The 22,197-nt window shown below is 51.4% G+C and overlaps 1 protein-coding gene across 1 annotated transcript in view; it reads left to right on the top strand.

Annotated features, from left to right (window-relative positions):
- LOC137306696 (pre-B-cell leukemia transcription factor-interacting protein 1-like) overlaps nucleotides 1-18,662 on the top strand; it is a 31,554-nt gene extending 12,892 nt beyond the window's left edge. Inside the window, exons 7-11 of the mRNA XM_067976039.1 lie at nucleotides 734-757; nucleotides 2,668-2,768; nucleotides 4,069-4,194; nucleotides 5,768-7,626; nucleotides 14,743-18,662. Coding sequence (XP_067832140.1) covers nucleotides 734-757; nucleotides 2,668-2,768; nucleotides 4,069-4,194; nucleotides 5,768-7,626; nucleotides 14,743-14,887 — 2,255 coding nt within the window. The 3' untranslated portion in view covers nucleotides 14,888-18,662. The remainder of the gene's footprint in view (nucleotides 1-733; nucleotides 758-2,667; nucleotides 2,769-4,068; nucleotides 4,195-5,767; nucleotides 7,627-14,742) is intronic.
- Nucleotides 18,663-22,197: the final 3,535 nt, after the last annotated feature.

Below are 22,197 nucleotides of genomic sequence, written 5' to 3'. Positions count from 1 at the left end.
TTTGCTGATGGGGTGAGATGAAGTAGGGAGGGAGGAGGCTCGTGTGGAGCATAAACACCAGCACGGACCAGTTGGGCCGAATGGCCTGTTCCTGTGCTGTAAATCTATGTAATTGAAGGAGGCATTAACATACTAACAGAAAACCTATTGAATAAAATTGTTTCCCTTGTACTGCACCCAAGTGGCCAGTAGGGGTCATTGGATGGTGATCAGGAGCAGGAACCCTGATCGACTTATCACTGTGTCTATTGACACCACTGTGTCAGCCAATGAGTTGGTGGCGGGGCGGGACTTACGGCAGGACTCACGGCGAACAGCCGATTTTACAGCAAACAAAGTCTATTTACTCAGCAAACAGAGTCTACTTAAAGGGAGTCTCTACAAACTACAGCCGTGGCCGAAACTACAGCAACTTTCCCGATAAAAGCGGGATTATTTCTCTCGCAAAAACGCAGTGAGTGGAGGATAGGGACATAACACAAAATAATGTGCGTGAAATCAGTCACTTGCAGCAGGGCGGTCTCCAGGCGCGATTGACAGGGGAATTAACCAATCATCTGCATTCTGGCCAGGAATGCTGGTGTCACTATATGTAGCCCATGGCTGCAATAGCGCCTCTCCTAGCCAGCAGTACATTCCTGTCTGCAGGGGAGGGCGGGAGTTGGCGAGAGAGGTGGAAGAGGGCAAAATGAACATCTGGCTAGCGTTTGACACAGATGTGCTTAACTTGCAGGTGTTTTTACTGACCTTGAACTTGGTGAGTAGTGGACTCTGCTCTCGTGCTGTGTATGCATCTTGTGCAGACTAATTGCTCGGCGTGTGTGCCCGTTGTTTTAACCAGTGCCTCACGGGCAAAGGCATGTTCGTCCGTAGCCCGTGCTTGCCAGCGTGCGCCAGCTTGGCGCTGCCCTTATTTCTTCGTCCCGTCTTAAACACGTCTCAGATCCTCCCCCTCGATGTGTGTCAGCTTGGCCTCGGTCGGTAGGCTTCTCTCCTCTGGGTCAGAAGGGTTGGGGATCAAGCTCCCCCCCCCCCCCCGACTCCAGGCCTCAAATTTAACAGCACAGAGGGAGGCCCTTCAGCCCATTGCGCGTGGACGAGCTCCCCGCTAAGTCCCATTTTCAACAATCTTTCTATCGCTGGTGGTCTCGAGCAGCCACTCCCGGCACCGGTACTGAGGGGGTGCCGTCTTTCGGATGAGACGTTAAACCCAGGCCCCCGTCTGCCCCTCTCAGGTGGACGTAAAAGATCCCATGGGCCACTATTGGAAGGAGAGCAGGGGGGAGTTCTCCCTGGGACTAATTGGATAGCTCTTTCGAGGAGCCGGCACAGGCACGATGGGCCGAATGGCCTCCTTCTGTGCCGTGAGATTCTACACTGAAGGATATGAATACAGGGATGGAGCCACTGTTGGCATTGTACGTGTTTCCTGTCTGGCTCAGTTCTCGTTGCTCTGGATTGTTTATTGTTCTTTGTGGTCAGAATCCCCAAACCAGGTCTGCTTTGTTTCAGATATGCCCGTGGACTCGGGGCATGGTCGGGGGAAATGGTGTTTGTAACATGGACCAGCTGACTCGACAATCCCCTCCCCCCTCACCAGCTTCATTCTCAACTCACTCCTCTCTCTCTCTCCCTCCCTCTTTCTCTCTCCCTCCCTCCCTCTTTCTCTCTCTCTCCCTCCCTCTTCCTCTCTCTCTCTCTCTCTCTCCATCTCTCTCTCTCTCTCCATCTCTCTCTCTCTCTCCATCTCTCTCTCTCTCTCTCTCTCTTCTCTCCTCCTCTCACTCTCTCCTCCTCTCACTCTCTCCTCCTCTCTCACTCTCTTCTCCCCTCTCACTCTCTCTCTCTCCTCTCCCAGAGAGCAGCTCATGCCCATTATAAGAGGGAGGGGCAGGGGGAATGCATATCCAACACTTGTAATATTGTGGGTATTGAATTCTTGGGGGGGGCCCCCCCCATTGGTTTCCCCCCCCCCCCCCCCCCCCCGAAATAAAAGAACCCGTTTTTTTATGGATATTCAACTGTGATTCTTCACCCCATCCCCCCCCACTCACAATAAACAAGAGAGTTGATTGGACACCGGCATGAAATCAGGATTGTGTGCGAGTTGGCGTTTTCAGGAGTGGCAGGGGGACTAGTTTAGGCGTGACGCCCGGCCGCCTCTCCCGACATAATTCCTGTAACTAATACCATACGTTAGAGCAGGCCAAATCTGAAATATTTTGACTCGGCTTCTCAATTGCTCAGTGAGTAGCTCTCGCTCCCTCTCTCGCCTCCGAGTCAGAAGGTCGTGGGTTCGAGCCCCCACTCCAGAGACTCGAGCCCCATAATCCAGGCCGACGCTCCCGGGTGCCAGTACTGAGGGAGCGCCGCACTGTCGGAGGTGCCGTCTTTCGGGATGAGACGTTAAACCGAGGGCCCCGTCTGCCCCTCTCAGGTGGATGTGAAAGATCCCACGGGCCGCTATTGGAAGAAGAGCAGGGGGGAGTTCCCCCCTCGGTGTCCTGGGGCCGATATTTATCCCTCGACCAAAAACACCGGGTACAGATGTGTTTCATTGTGGGGTGTTGGGGGCACAGACTGGCACTCACCTTTGCCACCATAACGACAGTGACTGCCCTTCAGGAAGTTCATCATCGTCTAAACACTGATCTGCTTATTGCGTAGACCCTGAAGGTGAGGGGGTTCCATCAGAGGTCGATCGGATTAACAAGCGAGTGATGGACGGACACCCATACAGTGACCTGGAGCTCCCGCCATCCGGCAAGGTGAGTGTCCGCGGGATTATCTGGGCTGGCAAAGGGACCAGCTGCACACTCTGGTCAGGTAATAACTTGTTGGAGTTGGGGGGAGGAGTGGGTGGGGGAACCGGGGGGGGGGAGTAAGGTGGGGAGTGGGGGGGAGGAGTGGGAGTGGGGGGGACAGGGAGGAGTAAGAGGGGGTTGGAGAGGAGTGGGGGAGGAGTAAGGGGGGGCGGGGTGTCAGGGAGGCATGGAGGGGGAATGGGGAGGAGTGGGGGGACGGGGTGGAGGGGAGTCAGGGAGGAGTGAAGGGGGAACGGGGTGGAGGGGAGTCGGGGAGGAGTGAAGGGGGAACGGGGTGGAGGGGAGTCAGGGAGGAGTGAAGGGGGAACGGGGTGGAGGGGAGTCAGGGAGGAGTGAAGGGGGAACGGGGTGGAGGGGAGTCAGGGAGGAGTGAAGGGGGAACGGGGTGGAGGGGAGTCAGGGAGGAGTGAAGGGGGAACGGGGTGGAGGGGAGTCAGGGAGGAGGGGAGGAAGGGAGGCAGGGAGGAGTGAAGGGGGAACGGGGTGGAGGGGAGTCAGGGAGGAGTGAAGGGGGAACAAGGTGGAGGGGAGTCAGGGAGGAGTGAAGGGGGAACAGGGTGGAGGGGAGTCAGGAAGGAGTGAAGGGGGAACAGGGTGGAGGGGAGTCGGGGAGGAGTGGAGGGATGGGGTGGAGGGGAGGAGGGAACAGGGTGGAGGGGAGTCAGGGAGGAGTGAAGGGGGAACGGGGTGGAGGGGAGTCAGGGAGGAGTGGAGGGGGAACGGGGAGGAGGGGAGTCGGGGAGGAGTGAAGGGGGAACGGAGTGGAGGGGAGTCGGGGAGGAGTGAAGGGATGGGGTGGAGGGGAGTCGGGGAGGAGTTGGGGGGGTCTAGGCCGTGCGGAGAAGAGTTCCCCCGACCCACCCTGGCAATGGTGCCCTCGGTGCCAACTCGGTGAGAGCCCCTCTCCCCCCACGCTGTACCCATGTACCAGCTACGACAACTGATGGACAGGTGCTCGCCCAATAGGAACTGGGTTGAGACAGCTCCAAAAACCTTTGGTCCGTCTTGACTGTACAATGGGGTAAATGGGGGGGGGGGAATATTTGCTCCATTGGAATACCATGTGATGGGAGCGAGGGGGAAAGGCTTTGGCCAGTTGGGATTCTGGGCAGTGGGAGTGAGGCTTTTTGGCCTGTTACAATACTGTGCACAGAACTGCGATACGGTCGTCAATAGTTCATCAGGAACTCTCCATGTAATGCTACACCTGCCTTCAATCGCTGCTTTGTACCTCCTTGTCCAGTCGTGGATTGATCCTTACCCAGACAATCCTGAAGGAGGTCCATCCACCATGATATTTCTGAGTGCACTGTTGGATAGACTGGCCAACGAGAACCAGCAGATCCGGGCGATGCACGTGGAACTGCAGGTAATGTGTTTAGGCACGGGGGGGGGGATCAATTTTGTAAGGCCCCTCCAGTAAACTCCTTACTGGTGACGGAGGTGGGGTCACAGCATTGTCGTCACCACTGAGATTCCGTGCCCCCACTGTCACTTGACATGTAGGTTTTAAAATTCTCATCCTCGTGTTCAAATCCCTCTATAGCCTCGCCCCCCCTCCCTATCTCTGTAACCTCCTCCAGCCCCGACAACCCTCCGAGATCTCTGCGCTCCTCCAATTCCGCCCTCTTGCGCATCCCCGATTTCCATCGCTCCACCATTGGCGGCCGTGCCTTCAGCCGCCTGGGCCCTAAGCTCTGGAATTCCCTCCCTAAACCTCTCCGCCTCTCTCGCCTCCTTTAAGACGATCCTTAAAACCTCCCTCTTTGACCGAGCTTTTGGTCACCTGTCCTAATATCTCCTTATGTGGCTCGGTGTCAAATTTTGTTTGATAATCGTTCCAGTGAAGCGCCTTGGGACGTTAAAGGCGCTATATAAATGCAGGTTGTTGTAGGGTAGCAATGAAATTGTTTGCCTTCTGAAAGAATTAGCATTCGTATCACCCCCTTCCACGTTCCTCAGGACGTCCCAAGGTGCTTTACAGCCAGTGGATTACTTCTGAAGTGCAGTCACTGTTGTTATGTAGGCAAAGGGTTTGGGGGAGTTGGTTGAGGGATAAACATTAGCCAGATCTCCGGGGAGAACTCCCCTGCTCCTCTTCTTCAAAGAAAAGTGCCATGGAACCTTTGACTTCTGCCTGAACAAATAGCGGGAACGTCTCATTCAAAAGACGGCACCTCCGACAGTGCAGCACCCCCTCAGTACTGCACCGGGAGTGTCGGCCTAAGTTATGGGCTCAAGTCTCTGGAGTGGGGGCTCGAACCCACGACCTTCTGACTCAGAGGCGAGAGAGTGCGACCGACTGAGCCAAGCTGGCATTGGTGGTTTATTAGTTACCATTAGTGATCGGAACTGGATGGTTCGTAGAACGATGCAGCACAGAAGGAGGCCATTCGGCCCATCGTGCCTGTGCCGGCTCTTTGAACGAGCTGTCCGATTAGTCCCACTCCCCATAGCCCTGAAAATTTTCTCACCTTCAAGTATTTATCCAATTCCCTTTTGAAAGTTACTATTGAATCTGCTTCCACCGCCCTTTCAGGCAGCGCATTCCAGATCAGAACAACTCGCTGCGTTAAAAAAAATTCTCCTCATCTCCCCCTCTGGTTCTTTTGCCAATTATCTTAAATCTGTGTCCTCTGGTTACCGACCCTCCTGCCACTGGAAACACTTTCTCCCTATCTACTCTTATCAAAACCCTTCATGATTTTGAACACCTCGATTAAATCTCCCCTTAACCTTCTCTGCTCTAAGGAGAACAATCCCAGCTTCTCCAGTCTCTCCACGCAACTGAAGTCCCTCATCCCTGGTACCATTCTGGTAAATCTCTTCTGCACCCTCTCAACACCCTAGTCAGGCTCAGTGGGTGAGAACACTATCTTTTCTCCATGTGGTTTATCATCAGTTGGTAACGTGACTTAATTACGTCTCTCTGAATGCTCTAGGTTCAGAAGGATGAGTTGGAAAGCTTCTTGAAGGCAGAAGGAGAGAAGCTTCCAGAGGAATCCCAGCAGAACTTAAACCAACTAAGCCAACAGTTGAGCAAGCATCTCCAACATGAAGAAACCACACTATTGGCCTTGCAAGGAGAACTCCAGGACCTTCGGCAGAAGGTGACTACCATGGAGGGTGGGAGCGTGAAGCCCATTGACCTGGCCACTGAAAGTGAGAAGCTGAGCAAGGAGGCGATTGTCAACGAGCAGCATTTGGAAAGTTTCTTGACCCAGAAGGAGAACCTGGTGGCCGAGGCTCTGATGCTTCGCCAGGAGCTGGACAAGCAAAGGACCATCACCATTTCCATGAGGCAGGCCCTGGAGAGCCTAATTGAGCAGGTGAGCACCGTCGAAGAGGGCATGGAGGCCCCAAAGATACTGGAGGGGCTGGAGGAGATGGAGCGCAAACTGGCCCTTGAGCTCGAGCACTCCGAAACCTGGGAGAAGGTCTACGGAAAGTCCAAGGAAGAGAAGAGGAGAAAGAAAGAAGCCAAGTATGCCTCGAAGAACTGGGGCAGAGAAGATCGGCAAGCGTTCGAGGGCCGGGACAGTAGCTCAACCAAAGAGACTTCTTGCCCTTCGTCAAACGTCACAGCGGAGGAGAGTATGAGCGACCCTCCATTGAAGACCATGGAGGAGGCAAAAGACAATAGTTTGAGTGACCCTCCATTGAAGACCACGGAGGAGGCAAAAGACAATAGTTTGAGTGACCCTCCGTTAAATACCACACAGGAGGCAGGAGATGGCAGTGTAATCGAAAAGTTGGAGATGGTCACCACGTCCGTCAAATCCACCTTTGCTCAGTTGAGTGACGCCGCAAAGGACCTCTTCCGAGGAGACAAGCAGGAACCTCTAAAGGACAAGAAGCCCAAAGAGTGGAAAGACAAGACTCATGGGTGGAAACACGAGAAGCCCGAGGAGAGGGATGGAAGCAAGGAGGGGAAGAAAACGGATGAATGGACAAGTAAATTGCGGGAGGGCAAAAGTCGGGAGAGGTGGGCGACCAAGCAACACAAAGAATGGAAGGGTGATCTCAATGTGAAGAGAGATGACAAGGACCATCACCATGACCATCAGAAGAAGCCAGAGGGTCACAAGGACCATCACCGTGACCATCAGAAGAAGCCAGAGGATCACCGTGACCATCAGAAGAAGCCAGAGGGTCACAAGGACCATCACCATGACCATCAGAAGAAGCCAGAGGGTCACAAGGACCATCAGAAGAAGCCAGAGGGTCACAAGGACCATCACCACGACCATCAGAAGAAGCCAGAGGGTCACAAGGACCTGGAGAAGGACCAGAAGTACAAAGAACACAAGCAACACAAAGAGCCCGAGAAACGCTGGAAGGAGCCCAGTGAGAGGAAGCAGAGCAAAGAAGTCAAACGTAGACACCACGACCACAACAAGTTTTGGAAAAAAGACCAGGAGCTTAAATACCAGGAGCATCGCTACGGTGCTCCGGTGAGCTGCTCGGACGTCCACAGCTGTGCCCGCAAAGAAGGCATGGACCTCTTCAACGTGGCCCTTGACCCGGTCAGGGCAGATGAGTTCCGTTTGCTCCTTAAAGACTATGTTCAGAAGTCCAACCTAGGAAGTGCCTGGGGCGCTGAGCTGGAGGCAATGATTGCTACATTCTTCAGGGAGGGGGTATTCATTCATGACCAGATGAAGTTCAGCGACTTTGTTGACGACCTGGAGGACTACATAGAGGAAATGGCGGAGAAGCTGTACGGAGACGATGATGCCGTTGAAGACTTTGAAGACTACGTCTTCAGGCGTTTGTTGGGTGAAGCTACTGTAAAACACAGGTAGGTGAAGGGCAGCTGTGACAGGACCTTCGTAACCTGTGGGAAGGAGGCTCCAGTGACGGTTCTAGTTTGGCATCAGCCGAGTCAGAAGGTCGTGGGTTCGAGCCCCACTCCAGAGACTTGAGCCCCATAATCCGGGCTAACACTCCCCCAATACCAGTACTGAGGGAGTGCTGCTCTGTCGGAGGTGCCGTCTTTCAGATGAGATATTAAACCGAGGGCCCCGTCTGCCCTCTCAGGTGGACGTAAAAGATCCCACGACCACTATTGGAAGAAGAGCAGGGGGGGAGTTCTCCCCGGTGTCCTGGGGCCAATATTTATCCCTCAACCAGCATCACTAAAAAAACAGATGGTCTGGTCGTTTATCACATTACTGTTTGTGGGATCTTGCTGTGCGCAAATTGGCTGCCGCGTTTTCTACACTTCAAAAGTGCTTAATTGGCTGTAAAGCTCTTTGGGACGTCCTGAGTTCGTGAAAGGTGGTAAATAAATGCAGGTCTTTTTTTCTAGTGGCCGTTTGGCAGCCCTATTTTGGCCCACAATGCAACTGTGCCACAGAGTGCTACCACACGGGTTTTGGTGCTAAGATTTCCCTAGGCACCGGATTCCTTAACGCCACTGGGGTTGGGGGGGCTACCAAGTGGACGCAAGAAAAAGAACTTGCATTTCTATAGCGCCTTTCACAACCTCGGGACGTCCCAAAGTGCTTCACAGCCAATGAGGTACTTTTTTGAAGTGTAGTCACTGTTGTAATGTCGAAAACGCGGCAATTTGTGCACAGCAAGATCCCACAAACAGCAATGTGATAATGACCCAGATCATCTGTGTTTTTTTTAGTGATGTTGGTTGAGGGATAAATATCGGCCCCCAGGACACCGGGGAGAACTCCCCCCCCCCTGCTCTTCTTCCAATAGTGCCTCCCTCCCCATTGAGCAGCAGTAGGGAAGGCATGGGGCCCGGATAGAGAAAGAGAATGTGCCCTGGTAACCCCATTGTCGAGTGTGGTACTGAGTCACACTGTAAGATTATTACTTATTAATTTCGTTTGTCCCTATTTTTAGGGAAGTAACCTTTATTACTAGTTTGAACCTTGAGCGGAAATTAACAACCACAGAAAACTGGTATCGAGATTACTAGGCACTTTATTCGGTTGCCAGGCGACAATAAGCAATAGAACTAGAGAATACGCACTGTGGAATATGGTTCAGAATGCAGCTTGACCAGGCCGTCTGTCCTGGGGGAGAGCCCGGGAGTGTCTACCGAATTTATTCTTCCTCAAGTCACGTTTAGATTTCAGTGGTTACGCCACTGAGATATCTTTAGCCCCCTCCCCCCACCGGACGACAGCACAGTTCGTTCTGCTATGAGGCGGCCCTGCTCGATACCCCTTTTAAGGCGATATCCTCTGTCTTAGCCTTCCACCCACCATAAAAGGGGCCTTTTTTCCTCTCCTCTGCCATGTGGCTGATGGAGTGTCCTTTTTCTTTCCTCATTAGTCAACAGGTCCAAAGTTAGAAGTAGCTACGCTAACTTTTGCCAAATGTTCTGTGCCCGCTACCAATACCTTCTTCATGGCAGACACTGGCTGGATTCTCCCAGCGTTAAATGTCTGGTCTCGGCCCGAATGTGTGGGAACCTGGCCACGTACACATACTTAATCAAACAATCGTTGTATGTCGGCAAGCACCTTATTACCGTACTATTTTCGAAGATTCGAGTCGTACGGTTCACGGGATGTCAGTTGTTCATAATGACGATGTGAGGTTATGCACTTTGGCAGGAAAAATCAGAGAGCAAGTTATTATCTTAATGGCGAGAAACTGGAAAGTACTGCAGTGCAAAGGGATCTGGGGGTCCTAGTGCAAGAACATCAAAAAGTTAGTTTGCAGGTGCAGCAGGTGATCAAGAAAGCCAACGGAATGTTGGCTTTTATTGCTAGGGGGATAGAATATAAAAACAGGGAGGTATTGCTGCAGTTATATAAGGTATTGGTGAGACCGCACCTGGAATACTGCATACAGTTTTGGTCTCCACACTTAAGAAAAGACATACTTGCTCTCGAGGCAGTACAAAGAAGGTTCACTCGGTTAATCCCGGGGATGAGGGGGCGGACATATGAGGAGAGGTTGAGTAGATTGGGACTCTACTCATTGGAGTTCAGAAGAATGAGAGACGATCTTATTGAAACATATAAGATTGTGAAGGGGCTTGATCGGGTGGATGCGGTAAGGAAGTTCCCAAGGATGGGTGAAACTAGAACGAGGGGGCATAATCTTAGAATAAGGGGCTGCTCTTTCAAAACTGAGATGAGGAGAAACTTCTTCACTCAGAGGGTAGTAGGTCTGTGGAATTTGCTGCCCCAGGAAGCTGTGGAAGCTACATCATTAAATAAATTTAAAAGAGAAATAGACAGTTTCCTCGAAGTAAAGGGAATTAGGGGTTATGGGGAGCGGGCAGGAAATTGGACATGAATTTAGATTTGAGGTTAGGATCAGATCAGCCATGATCTTATTGAATGGCGGAGCAGGCTCGAGGGGCCGAATGGCCTACTCCTGCTCCTATTTCTTATAAGTAACCTTCGTCTTATAACTATAGAAAGGGTGGGGGGGGGGGTGGAATTTGCAGGGCTATGGGGGGAAAAGAGCAGGGGGCGAGTGGGACTAATTGGACAGCTCTTTCAAAGAGCCAGCACAGGCACGATGGGCCGAGTGGCCTCCTCCTGCGCTGATTCGTCCTATGATTCTACGACTGTGCGAGGGCAACTTAATTTTCAAGCCTCTCTGCAGCACTGACTGTGAAAAGGAGCGAGCAGAGGCAGCTTCAGCTCCAGACTCGGGCAGTTTTTCCATTAAAGAAGCTTTGGCGAATTGAAAAGAAATCGATGGATTTCGCCCTCAAATCTCTCAAACCTAAAATAGGACGGAGTCCCGTAACTGTGTAATGATTCATAGGAAAGAAGGAACTTGAGAACAGGAGGAGGCCATTCAGCCCCTCGAGCCTATTCCGCCATTCAATCAGATCGCAGCTGATCTATATCCATTTCCCCGCCTTGGTTCCATCACCCTTAATACCCAACAAAAATCGATCAATCTCAGTTTTGACATTTTCCAATTGTCCCCCGGCCTCAACAGCTTTTCGGGGGAGAGAGTTCCAGATTCCCACTCCCCTTTGTGTGAAGAAGTGCTTCCTGACATCACCCCTGAACGGCCCGGCTCTAATTTTAAGGTTCTGCCCCCGCGTTCTGCCCCCAAACACCCCGTAGTCTTGACTTTTTCTTGCACATTTAAAAATGGGCACAATGCTTCCTGTGAATTTACAAAACCCGCAGCAATCAATTTAATTTAAAATCAACTTGTACAAAGACCCTAAAGTCACGGGGTCGAATTTTCCCAATCAAATGCACATATTAAAAAAAAGACCTGCATTTCTATAGCGCCTTTCACAACCTCGGGACGTCCCAAAGCGCTTTACAGCCAATGAGGTACTTTTTGAAGTGTGGTCATGTCATGTAGGAATCCAATTTGCGCACAGCAAGATCCCACAAACAGCAATGAGATAAATGACCAGATCATCTGTTTTTTTAGTGATGTTGGTCGAGGGATAAATATCGGCCCCAGGACTCTGGGGAGAACTCCCCCCTGCTCTTCTTCGAAATAGCGGCCGTGGGATCTTTTTGCGAGCACCTGAGAGGGGCAGACGTGGGCCCTCGGTTTAACGTCTCGTCCGAGAGAGGGAAGAAAGTAGATCGCGAAAGCTGCCGCGATTCCTACAATACAACACTTTAAAAGTACTTTGTTGACTGTAAAGCGCTTTGTGACGTTGTGAAAGGTGCTATATAAATGCAAATTCTGTCTTTCTCACCACTTTCCATTCCTCTCACATGCCGCCTTTATCCGAACTGTGTCTCGTTAGGTCGCACAAGTCGATATCGTCCTCTCTGAAGTCTCCGCAGTGCACCTTGTCTCCATTGCCAGCTGCTGGGGTCGCTTTGCAAATTGTACCTAGAATTGTTCAGTTGCTGTATCTCTCCTCGACGTTCGATGCGGGACGCCTCTTTAGAGGCCGTTGCTGCCAACAGCAGCCCGCGATTCCTGTTTCCCAGATTTAAGTTCTTACTTTCTGTTGTATATCTTCCTTCCTCAACGACTTGCGACAGATTTAAGATGCGTAAGATTCCATGGATACGCTGCGCTGTTTTATCTATTGCCTCCTTTCCCCTCTCTCGGTTTATTTTTGTGCCTCCTTTCAGGGCACCCTCCAATTATCTCGCCCAACTCTGTGCTTCCGACTCCTCTCTTGGTTTCTTATCGCGCTCTCCCCACAGGAGTGCATCTTGTCGTAGAGGGCCAGCAACCGCACTGCTCTCTGTGGTCTTTCTGTTCCTTCAGCCGGGTACAAGTGATAAATGGCCCCTCACTCGCGCGTACTTCTGCGTGTATCTCTCCTGCCACTTGGGCAACTACTTACCAAAATATCTCTGGACCTCCTCTTCCCGTCTTACTCCGACTGTACTTTATCTCAGTGTCTCCAAGAGTGAGAATTGTCTCTCTCTCAATTGCAGTCAAACCGCAAATGGTTGCCTCATAGCATCAAGGCCTCAGATTGGGCGCCGATTCTGTGAGGTTATTATCTATTAATTTTGCTGACTGACTAATTCTAACCTCAAGCGAAGACAACAGCCACAGGAACTTGGATTGAGATGTCAAAGTACTTTGATCGCCAAACGACAATGAGCAACAGATCTAGACAATACTCAGAACTTTGGAATATGGTGTCCGCCAAATTGACCCTTCCTTGTCGTCTTCGTGTTGCGTGTAGATCTCGAACGTCACCGAGATGTCTTTAACCTCTCCTGACGCACAGTTCGTTCCCTTTTTTAATACGGTTTTTAGCAAGGCTACCCTTTTAAAATAATACTCTACGTCTTAATCTTATGGCTGCCAGCCGCCAAAAAATGGTTTTCTTTCCCCCCCATTGCCAACCAGTTCATGCAGTGTCCAAAGTCCTCACCTATTTCTGGTCTACGTCTGTCCCGTGTTTTTTTTTTTAGCAGCAAACTAAAGTTTGGTTTGCGGTTAACTGACAAAAAGTCTGTCCAGCAACAATTTAGAGGCTGCTTTTGGTGCCATTAGACAAGAAGTCCAAAATTAGAAGCGGCCAAGGTACCTTAGACCCAAAAATCTAATCCTTACAATACAGAGAAGAGAGGCCCTGATCCAAGCCGTGAGTTAGCTAATCTCAGCAAGACACTAGTAAGGGTGTGACATTTGACCGCACTGCATCTGAAGTCAATGGGAATCAGGGGGAAAACTCTCCAGTGGCTGGAGTCATACCTAGCACAAAGGAAGATGGTAGTGGTTGTTGGAGGCCAATCATCTCAGCCCCAGGGCATTGTTGCAGGAGTTCCTCAGGGCAGTGTCCTAGGCCCAACCATCTTCAGCTGCTTCATCAATGACCTTCCCTCCATCATAAGGTCAGAAATAGGGATATTCGCTGATGACTGCACAGTGTTCAGTTCCATTTGCAACCCCTCAGATAATGAAGCAGTCCGAGCCCGCATGCAGCAAGACCTGGACAACATCCAGGCTTGGGCTCATAAGTGGCAAGTAACATTCGCGCCAGACAAGTGCCAGGCAATGACCATCTCCAACAAGAGAGAGTCTAACCACCTCCCCTTGACATTCAACGGCATTACCATCGCCAAATCCCCCACCATCAACATCCTGGGGGTCACCATTGACCAGAAACTTAACTGGACCAGCCATATAAATACTGTGGCTACGAGAGCAGGTCAGAGGCTGGGTATTCTGCGGCGAGTGACTCACCTCCTGACTCCCCAAAGCCTTTCCACCATCGACAAGGCACAAGTCAGGAGTGTGATGGAATACTCTCCACTTGCCTGGATGAGTGCAGCTCCAACAACACTCAAGAAGCTCGACACCATCCAAGATAAAGCAGCCCGCTTGATTGGCACCCCATCCACCACCCTAAACATTCACTCCCTTCACCACCGGCGCACTGTGGCTGCAGTGTGCACCATCCACAGGATGCACTGCAGCAACTCGCCAAGGCTTCTTCGACAGCACCTCCCAAACCCGCAACCTCTACCACCTAGAAGGACAAGGGCAGCAGGCGCATGGGAACAACACCACCTGCACGTTCCCCTCCGAGTCACACACCATCCCGACTTGGAAATATATCGCCGTTCCTTCATTGTCGCTGGGTCAAAATCCTGGAACTCCCTTCCTAACAGCACTGTGGGAGAACCGTCACCACACGGACTGCAGCGGTTCAAGAAGGCGGCTCACCACCACCTTCTCAAGGGCAATTAGGGATGGGCAATAAATGCCGGCCTTGCCAGCGACGCCCACATCCCGTGAACGAATAAAAAAAAAATAAGAGAGGCAGAAAGGTCTACCCTGTCCCATCAAACACTCCCAGGGCAGGTACAGCACGGGTTAGATACAGAGTAAAGCTCCCTCTACACTGTCCCGTCAAACACTCCCAGGGCAGGTACAGGGTTAGATACAGAGTAAAGCTCCCTCTACACTGTCCCGTCAAACACTCCCAGGGCAGGTACAGCACGGGTTAGATACAGAGTAAAGCTCCCTCTACACTGTCCCGTCAAACACTCCCAGGGCAGGTACAGGGTTAGATACAGAGTAAAGCTCCCTCTACACTGTCCCATCAAACACTCCCAGGGCAGGTACAGGGTTAGATACAGAGTAAAGCTCCCTCTACACTGTCCCATCAAACACTCCCAGGGCAGGTACAGGGTTAGATACAGAGTAAAGCTCCCTCTACACTGTCCCATCAAACACTCCCAGGGCAGGTACAGGGTTAGATACAGAGTAAAGCTCCCTCTACACTGTCCCATCAAACACTCCCAGGGCAGGTACAGGGTTAGATACAGAGTAAAGCTCCCTCTACACTGTCCCATCAAACACTCCCAGGGCAGGTACAGGGTTAGATACAGAGTAAAGCTCCCTCTACACTGTCCCATCAAACACTCCCAGGGCAGGTACAGGGTTAGATACAGAGTAAAGCTCACCTATAGTGAACGGCTTAAGGGAGCTAGTCTCTGTGGAATTAATCTCCCAAACACTTCCGTTCCAGAAACACCAAGAAAGACAAGCACAGGGGCATGGAACACCACCACAAGAGCCATGATGGTCACAGGTCGGCGAGGAACAGGCACCAGCATCGCCAGAAAGACTGGGAAGGCAAATGGAGGCCCATCGCCAGCAAGGCGGGAGTCTAGGACAAACGGCAAATGGCGCCTTAACGTTCGGAATAACTTAGTGCATGATTTCCACCCGTGTCCGTGTGTGTGTGTGTGTGTTTCCCATCTGCTAGGCCAGGTGGTCCGGACAAGGGGCGAGACCGAGTTGCCCCGTACAGTTACCAGTAGCGTGACACCCATCCTCCGCGCGCTCTCTGCGTAAAGCTTTTTATTGCACGTGTGCAGATTCCGTGCCCGAGAATGTTCAAATTCGCAGGGGGACCGGGGATGCGAGCAGACCCTGCGATGGGATTCGGGCGACAGATTCCAATCCAAACCCAACCCAACCCAACGCCCGGTCGTTGGCATTGGGCGGGCAAGGTGGCGACGTAACACGTGATGGTTAACGGCACTCCCGCCTCTCTCGATTCACCCGCCCTCTCTCAGCGTTCCTTTTGGAATGTGAGCCAGAGGGAGGGTGGGTTCGTGTGCACTGGGAATAATAGTCAACGTTAACGGGATCCTGGGCTTTATAAGCAGAGGCATCGAGTGCAAAAGCAAGGAAGTTATGCTGAACCCTTCCAAATCCCTGGTTAGGCCCCAGTTGGAGTATTCTGGGCACTGCACTTTAGGAAGGACGTCAAGGCCTTGGAGAGGGGGCAGAGGAGATTTACTAGAATGGTACCAGGGATGAGGGACTTCAGTTACGTGGAGAGACTGGAGAAGCTGGGATTGTTCTCCTCAGAGCAGAGAAGGTTAAGGGGAGATTTAATCGAGGTGTTCAAAATCGTGAGGGGTTTTGACCGAGTAGATAGGGAGAAACTGTTTCCAGTGGCAGGAGGGTCGGGAACCAGAGGACACAGATTGAAGATAATTGGCCAAAGAACCAGAGGGGGAGATGAGGAGAATTTTTTTTACGCAGCGAGTTCTGATGTCAGTGATGGGTTTGGATTTTGCTCCTTTATGGGGGGAAACAAAACAGGGATTATGGAATTTAATCCCCAAACTGTCGGTGAAATTCTTCGAATCCCGAATGGAATTTAGTTAATGGGTCAACCAGAGGTGCTGATTGTCTGGTATCAGGAGCTGATCCATACTCTGGTGTGATTTATGATCCATATCTCTTTAGTTGTTTTGGGAGTGGAGATTAATATGTTGACTAAAGTTTGGCTTTCTTTATTAAAGAGTTTTTTAAAGTCTTCAATCTGAATGGTACAAATGCCGATCAAAGTCCTGCCTTGTTTTAACCCGGGAGGGGGGTGAATGCCTGCATTCAAATACCACGCACCGGGGTTTGATATGAGTGAGTTAAGCCCTCGTTCCAGGCCGGGGTGAACCCCCCCGTGGCATTGCTCGCGGTTCGCAGGAGAAAAATGTTGGTTCCTGCTCAGTTGTGTTTGTTGTAACAGGCTTCAGGATGCGACAGCGCCACCTCTGGAGCAAGTAAGAACAACAGGCATTACCGCTACCGTGAAACCCATTGGGAGAGGGGGGGGCGTAACAGTATTAACCAACTCGGAGCAGGTCGGCCAGCATCTGAAGGAGGCATTTTGGATCCGGGGTTTTTTTATGCTCGAAAATTTATATTCTTATTTTCTTTTAACGTTTCGATTGCAGAGTTTTACCGTTACTTGTGTTGGTAGCAGTGACGGTATCACTCGGTCCCCCCGTCACCAAAGGTCACGCATCGTCCCGGTAAGGGAGTAACCGCACGAGACAACAAGGCAGTAACTGCTTTACATTTAGAACGAAAGCTTTGTGAGGAAGATGACTTCATGAACGATTTTCCTGTCAAAAGTACGATGTTGGTAAGTTGGGTATCCCAGCAAGTGAGACGCAGACCGTTCATCTCTGGGACCTGGCTTGAACGGTCTTCCGAAATGACAAAGTCTTCACCGTCTGCTGGCCGACAGGTCCCCTATTGTGTTTTTAACCCGTGCTGTACCTGCCCTGGGAGTGTTTGACGGGACAGTGTAGAGGGAGCTTTACTCTGTATCTAACCCTGTACCTGCCCTGGGAGTGTTTGACGGGACAGTGTAGAGGGAGCTTTACTCTGTATCTAACCCTGTACCTGCCCTGGGAGTGTTTGACGGGACAGTGTAGAGGGAGCTTTACTCTGTATCTAACCCTGTACCTGCCCTGGGAGTGTTTGACGGGACAGTGTAGAGGGAGCTTTACTCTGTATCTAACCCTGTACCTGCCCTGGGAGTGTTTGATGGGACGGTGTAGAGGGAGCTTTACTCTGTATCTAACCCTGTACCTGCCCTGAGAGTGTTTGATGGGACAGTGTAGAGGGAGCTTTACTCTGTATCTAACCCGTGCTGTACCTGCCCTGGGAGTGTTTGATGGGACAGTGTAGAGGGAGCTTTACTCTGTATCTAACCCGTGCTGTACCTGCCCTGGGCGTGTTTGCTGACATCAAGTGCCTGGAATGGGACAGTATTGAAATCCCTCACCTTGTTGAGTGTAAAAATGACCCCAAAATTGCCGTGTATTATAAATCTGTAACTAGTTGATTGAGATAACGAATTGGACGTCTTGTAGACTTGCCTGGGTCTGAAATTCACACTGTAGAGATAATGTATATTTTTGAATAATTCTGACTTCCGGCTGTAAATATACTAATTTATTTTTTAAAAATGGCTTCCAATTCTTAAAAAGCTTTTTTTGTGGAAGAATTGAGGTGTCAGTGCCCAGTTATAAGGCACGGCTTTGGCCGACTGCCTGTGGATTGAATGTCTATCTCGGATTGATGAAGTATTTTCTGCTTCACAAGCTGTGCTTTGATTTCAGTCGAAGGTTTCGGTGCAATATTTAATATCTCACCGTCGAGTTCCCTTCATCCTCCTCTCTCTCCTCTTTTACTCCCTCCACTCGGAACCCATTCTTGCCGCTCCCCCTCCCCCACCCCATCCCGACAGCGAGCTGGGAATCGGCATAGGAGGGAGCGGAATTATCTGCAATCTCTGTCAAGTTCCCCGTCCCCTCTTTCCCGGCTTAGGCTCCACTTTCCACTCACTTTCCACTCTCTCTGTCTGTGCCCCTCTGTCCCTCTCTCTGATGCTCTCTGTCCCTGGTTCCCCTCTGTCTCTACCCGTCCCTCTCTCTCTCTCTCTCTCTGTCTCTACCCGTCCCTCTCTCTCTCTCTGTCTCTACCCGTCCCTCTCTCTCTCTCTCTCTGTCTCTACCTGTCCCTCTCTCTCTCTCTCTCTCTCTGTCTCTCTCTCCCTCTCTCTCTGTCTCTACCCGTCCCTCCCTCTCTCTCTGTCTCTACCCGTCCCTCCCTCTCTCTCTGTCTCTACCCGTCCCTCCCTCTCTCTCTGTCTCTACCCGTCCCTCCCTCTCTCTCTGTCTCTACCCGTCCCTCCCTCTCTCTCTGTCTCTACCCGTCCCTCCCTCTCTCTCTGTCTCTACCCGTCCCTCCCTCTCTCTCTGTCTCTCTGTCTCTCTCTCTGTCTCTACCCGTCCCTCCCTCTCTCTCTGTCTCTCTCTCTGTCTCTACCCGTCCCTCCCTCTCTCTCTCTCTCTCTCTCTGTCTCTACCCGTCCCTCCCTCTCTCTCTCTCTCTCTCTCTCTCTCTGTCTCTCTCTCTGTCTCTCTCTCCCCCATTCTCTCCTAAATCTCACGATGCGCAGACACCAATTATTAAGACTTATCGATGAATTCTCTTGAGCAACACGGTGCCCCTCAGATCTCGAGGCCCTGCCCTTGTTCTGCCCCCTCTCCCCGACCCTCACTCTGGGACAACGCAAGGCAGCTCTGCGTGCAATTGTGTTCTGTACCTACTTCTAAATAAAATTGATTTTGGAATTGGGATCTCTTTGGTTCGCTGTTCAATTTTAATCTCCCCAAGCAGGTGTGCGTCTCGTACAGACAGGACGATCCAAAGCTTAGCCCGAGAAGGGAGATCGGGTCATTTACCTCATTGCTGTTTGTGGGATCTTGCTGTGCGTAAATTGGCTGCTGCGTTTCCTACATTACAATCGTGACTACACTTCAAAAAGTATTTCATTGGCTGTAAAGCGCTTTGGGACATCTTGAGGACGTGAAAAGCAAGTTCTTCCCCTTATTCTCGGCTAGACTGGCCAAGATTGTGAATTTTAAACTGAGAAGCACTCAGTGAGTCCAGCATTGACCTGGGACCTCTGTGAGCAGCTCCTCAGTCCCCCCTCCCACCCCGGACCCCCTTCAAGAGCTGACCAGATGGGGCAACAGTAATGCCGGTGACTTCTTTCAAACTGAGGAACACTTGGCTTTTCACGAGCTGACCGTCCGCTAACCCATGTCTGTCTCTCAGATGGAGGCCCAGATCGGAAACCGCCCGACTGCCTGTCGCTGGACGCCTGCGCTGTCTTAAGGCCCTTTGACGCTTGTCAGGGGAACGTTCCATAGTTTTCAGGTTCAAGAGAGGCACTAGGAGACTTACAGAATCTCAAAGCACAGAAAGAGGCCGTTCGGCCCATCGTGCCTGTGAAAGAGCTATCCCATTAGTCCCACTTCCCCCGTAGCCCCTGCAAATTTTTCCCCTTCAAGTATTTATCCAATTCCCTTTCGAAAGTTACTATTGAATCTGCTTCCACCGCCCTTTCAGGCAGCGCATTCCAGATCAGAACAACTCGCTGCGTTAAAAAAAATTCTCCTCATCTCCCCCTCTGGTTCTTTTGCCAATTATCTCAAATCCGTGTCCTCTGGTTCCCGACCCTCCTGCCACTGGAAACAGTTTCTCCTTATTTACTCTATCAAAACCCCTCATGATTTTGAACACCTCGATTAAATCTCCCCTTAACCTTCTCTGCTCCAAGGAGAACAATCCCAGCTTCTCCAGATAATTGAAGTCCCTCATCCCTGGTACCATTCTGGTAAATCTCCTCCGCCCCCTCTCCAAGGCCTTAATATCCCATTATTTCTTGAATATATTCATTCTCGGGATGCGGGCGTCGCTGGCAAGGCTGGCATTTATTGCCCATCTCTAGTTGCCCTGAGATGGTGGTGATGGGCCGCCTTATTGAACCACTGGATGGCGGTTATTTGATCCAACTGAGGTGGTCGCTGGGCTACGTCAGAGGGGCAGTTAAGAGTCAATCACGTTGGTGGGGACTGGAGTCACCTATAGACCCAGACCGGGTAAGGACGGCAGGTTTCCTTCCCTAAAGGACATTAGTGAACCAGTTGGGTTTTTATGACACACCACCAGCCTCAAGGTCTCTCCGTTACTAAGCATTTCCTCATTTCGTTCCTTCGTACTCGCCTGGAACTGATACCTGGATCCTTATGGCCTGATTGATGGCACGACGACAGAAACTTGCATTTATATAGCGCCTTTAACGTAGTAAAACGTCCCCAAAGCTTCACGGGAGCGTAAATCAGACAAAAATTTGACAGCGAGCCACATAAGGAGATATTAGGACAGGCGACCAAAAGCTTGGTCAAAGAGGTAGGTTTTAAGGAGGAGGGGGAGAGGTTTAGGGAGGGACGCCTGCAATGGTGGGGCCGAAGGGAGTGGGGGGATGGACAAGAGGGTAGAGTTCTCGGAGGGTTGCACAGTGGAACTTCAAGCTATTTTTAGGACCTCGGGTCCTGCAACTGCCCTGTTCCTCGATCTCGCCTCCTCCTCTTCCCTGGATGACCCCCTTCCCAATTGTCCTCGATAGTCAGACAGGGAAGCAAGTGCTGAGAGACGGTGGTAGGCACAAGAAGAGTGAACACAGGATAAAATATTTACTTGTGCACCTCACCGGGCTGGGCGGCACGGAGTTCGCAGGGTAAATTCGGTGCTCCCAATACCGAATTTGTAGCTCGATCGCCAACCGGCGCTCCTCGGAAGCACAGATCCGGGCTGGGAACGCCGATTTACACTGGGATATAAAGTCCAGTTCCACAACAACAATTTATACAGCGTCCTTAACGTACTCGCACTGAGTTCCGTTTGCCCCGTTCTCGCTGACCAACATTGGCTCCTGGTCCTCAAATGTAAAATTCTCCTCCTCGTGTTCAAACCCCTCCGTGGTCTCGACCGCCCCCCCCCAATCTCTGTAACCTCCACCAGCACCCTCTGAGATCTCCGCACTCCTCCAACTCTGGACTCTTGTCCTTCCCTGGATTTTCATCGCCCCCGACCCCCGCTCAACCATTGGCCCAGGGGCTTTTGGCGGCCATGTTGAATTTCCATTTGGGAGACGTCCCGACGGGGAAGCTAATTCGAGGAACTCTTGGTAACCCAGAAAAGATTTGACGACTGGGGGGGGGGGGGCGACTTTCCTCCCGAGGTCCGTCATCTCCCCCCGACCCTGAGCACCATTTGCATACGGGAGGTCGGAGCCCTTGGGACGGCTGGGGTTGGAGACTTGCTGTGGAAGACCCTGGGGTTTGGATCAGTGAGCAGAAGAGGCAGCCACTGAACTGCCTTGAAAGTAAAGGGAGTTAAATTTTGGGGCCTGTGCATTAAACCGAGGGCCCCGTCTGCCCCTCTCAGGTGGATGTATCGTCGTTGCTGTTTGTGGGATCTTGCTGTGCACATATTGACGTTTCCTACATTACAACAGTGACTGCACTTCAATAAAGTACCTCATTGGCTGTAAAGCGCTTTGGGACGGCCTGAGGTCGTGAAAGGACTTTAGTGCATCTTGTCTGCGCCGCTTATTATCATTATATTTGCATGTTCCCGCCCACATAGGGGCGGGGACACTTAAAGACACTGGTGGGATATCCCCCACCAGCAAACTGGGAGGGCAAGCAGCCCCCACCTCACCTCCGCAAAGCAAGTTTGCACCCAGGCCCACCCTAGGTCGAAAGCCTATCTTGTATCTGGACTTTTCTGGATCGAACTGGCTCAGAGTGGAAACCAAAGAGCTGATTAACCTGTTTTTTTTTCTGCTGACCCGCATTATTTGCCAATGACAATCAATGCCCTTCTCAACTGGACAGACTCTCGGTATGCGAAAGGGGAAAGAATCTGCTCCTTAATCTCCACTTCAATCTCTCCAGCTCGTTATCAGTCAAACAACACGCAATCTACACAACGATCGAGGCCGCCTGCCGCAGCTGAGTGAGTTGTAACAGGATCCCGATGCCTGATTGTCCCGGAGATGATGGACGGTTATTGTACGGGCCACAAGAAGCATTAGCTCCTTTCTCTGACTTCTTGTTTCGCTCTCTCCAATGCCGCTTTTCCCCAGAGGGAGAGGGAGGATGTGGGGGAGTTTCACAAGTTACCCGACTAAGGTTAGGACCTCTCGCAGGGCAGGTACAGGGTTAGATACAGAGTAAAGCTCCCTCTACACTGTCCCATCAAACACTCCCAGGGCAGGTACAGGGTTAGATACAGAGTAAAGCTCCCTCTACACTGTCCC

The sequence above is a fragment of the Heptranchias perlo genome, chromosome 44 (genome assembly GCF_035084215.1).
Source record: "Heptranchias perlo isolate sHepPer1 chromosome 44, sHepPer1.hap1, whole genome shotgun sequence".
In the NCBI taxonomy this organism is placed as follows: domain Eukaryota; kingdom Metazoa; phylum Chordata; class Chondrichthyes; order Hexanchiformes; family Hexanchidae; genus Heptranchias; species Heptranchias perlo.
This window is presented reverse-complemented; position numbering and strand designations above follow the sequence as displayed.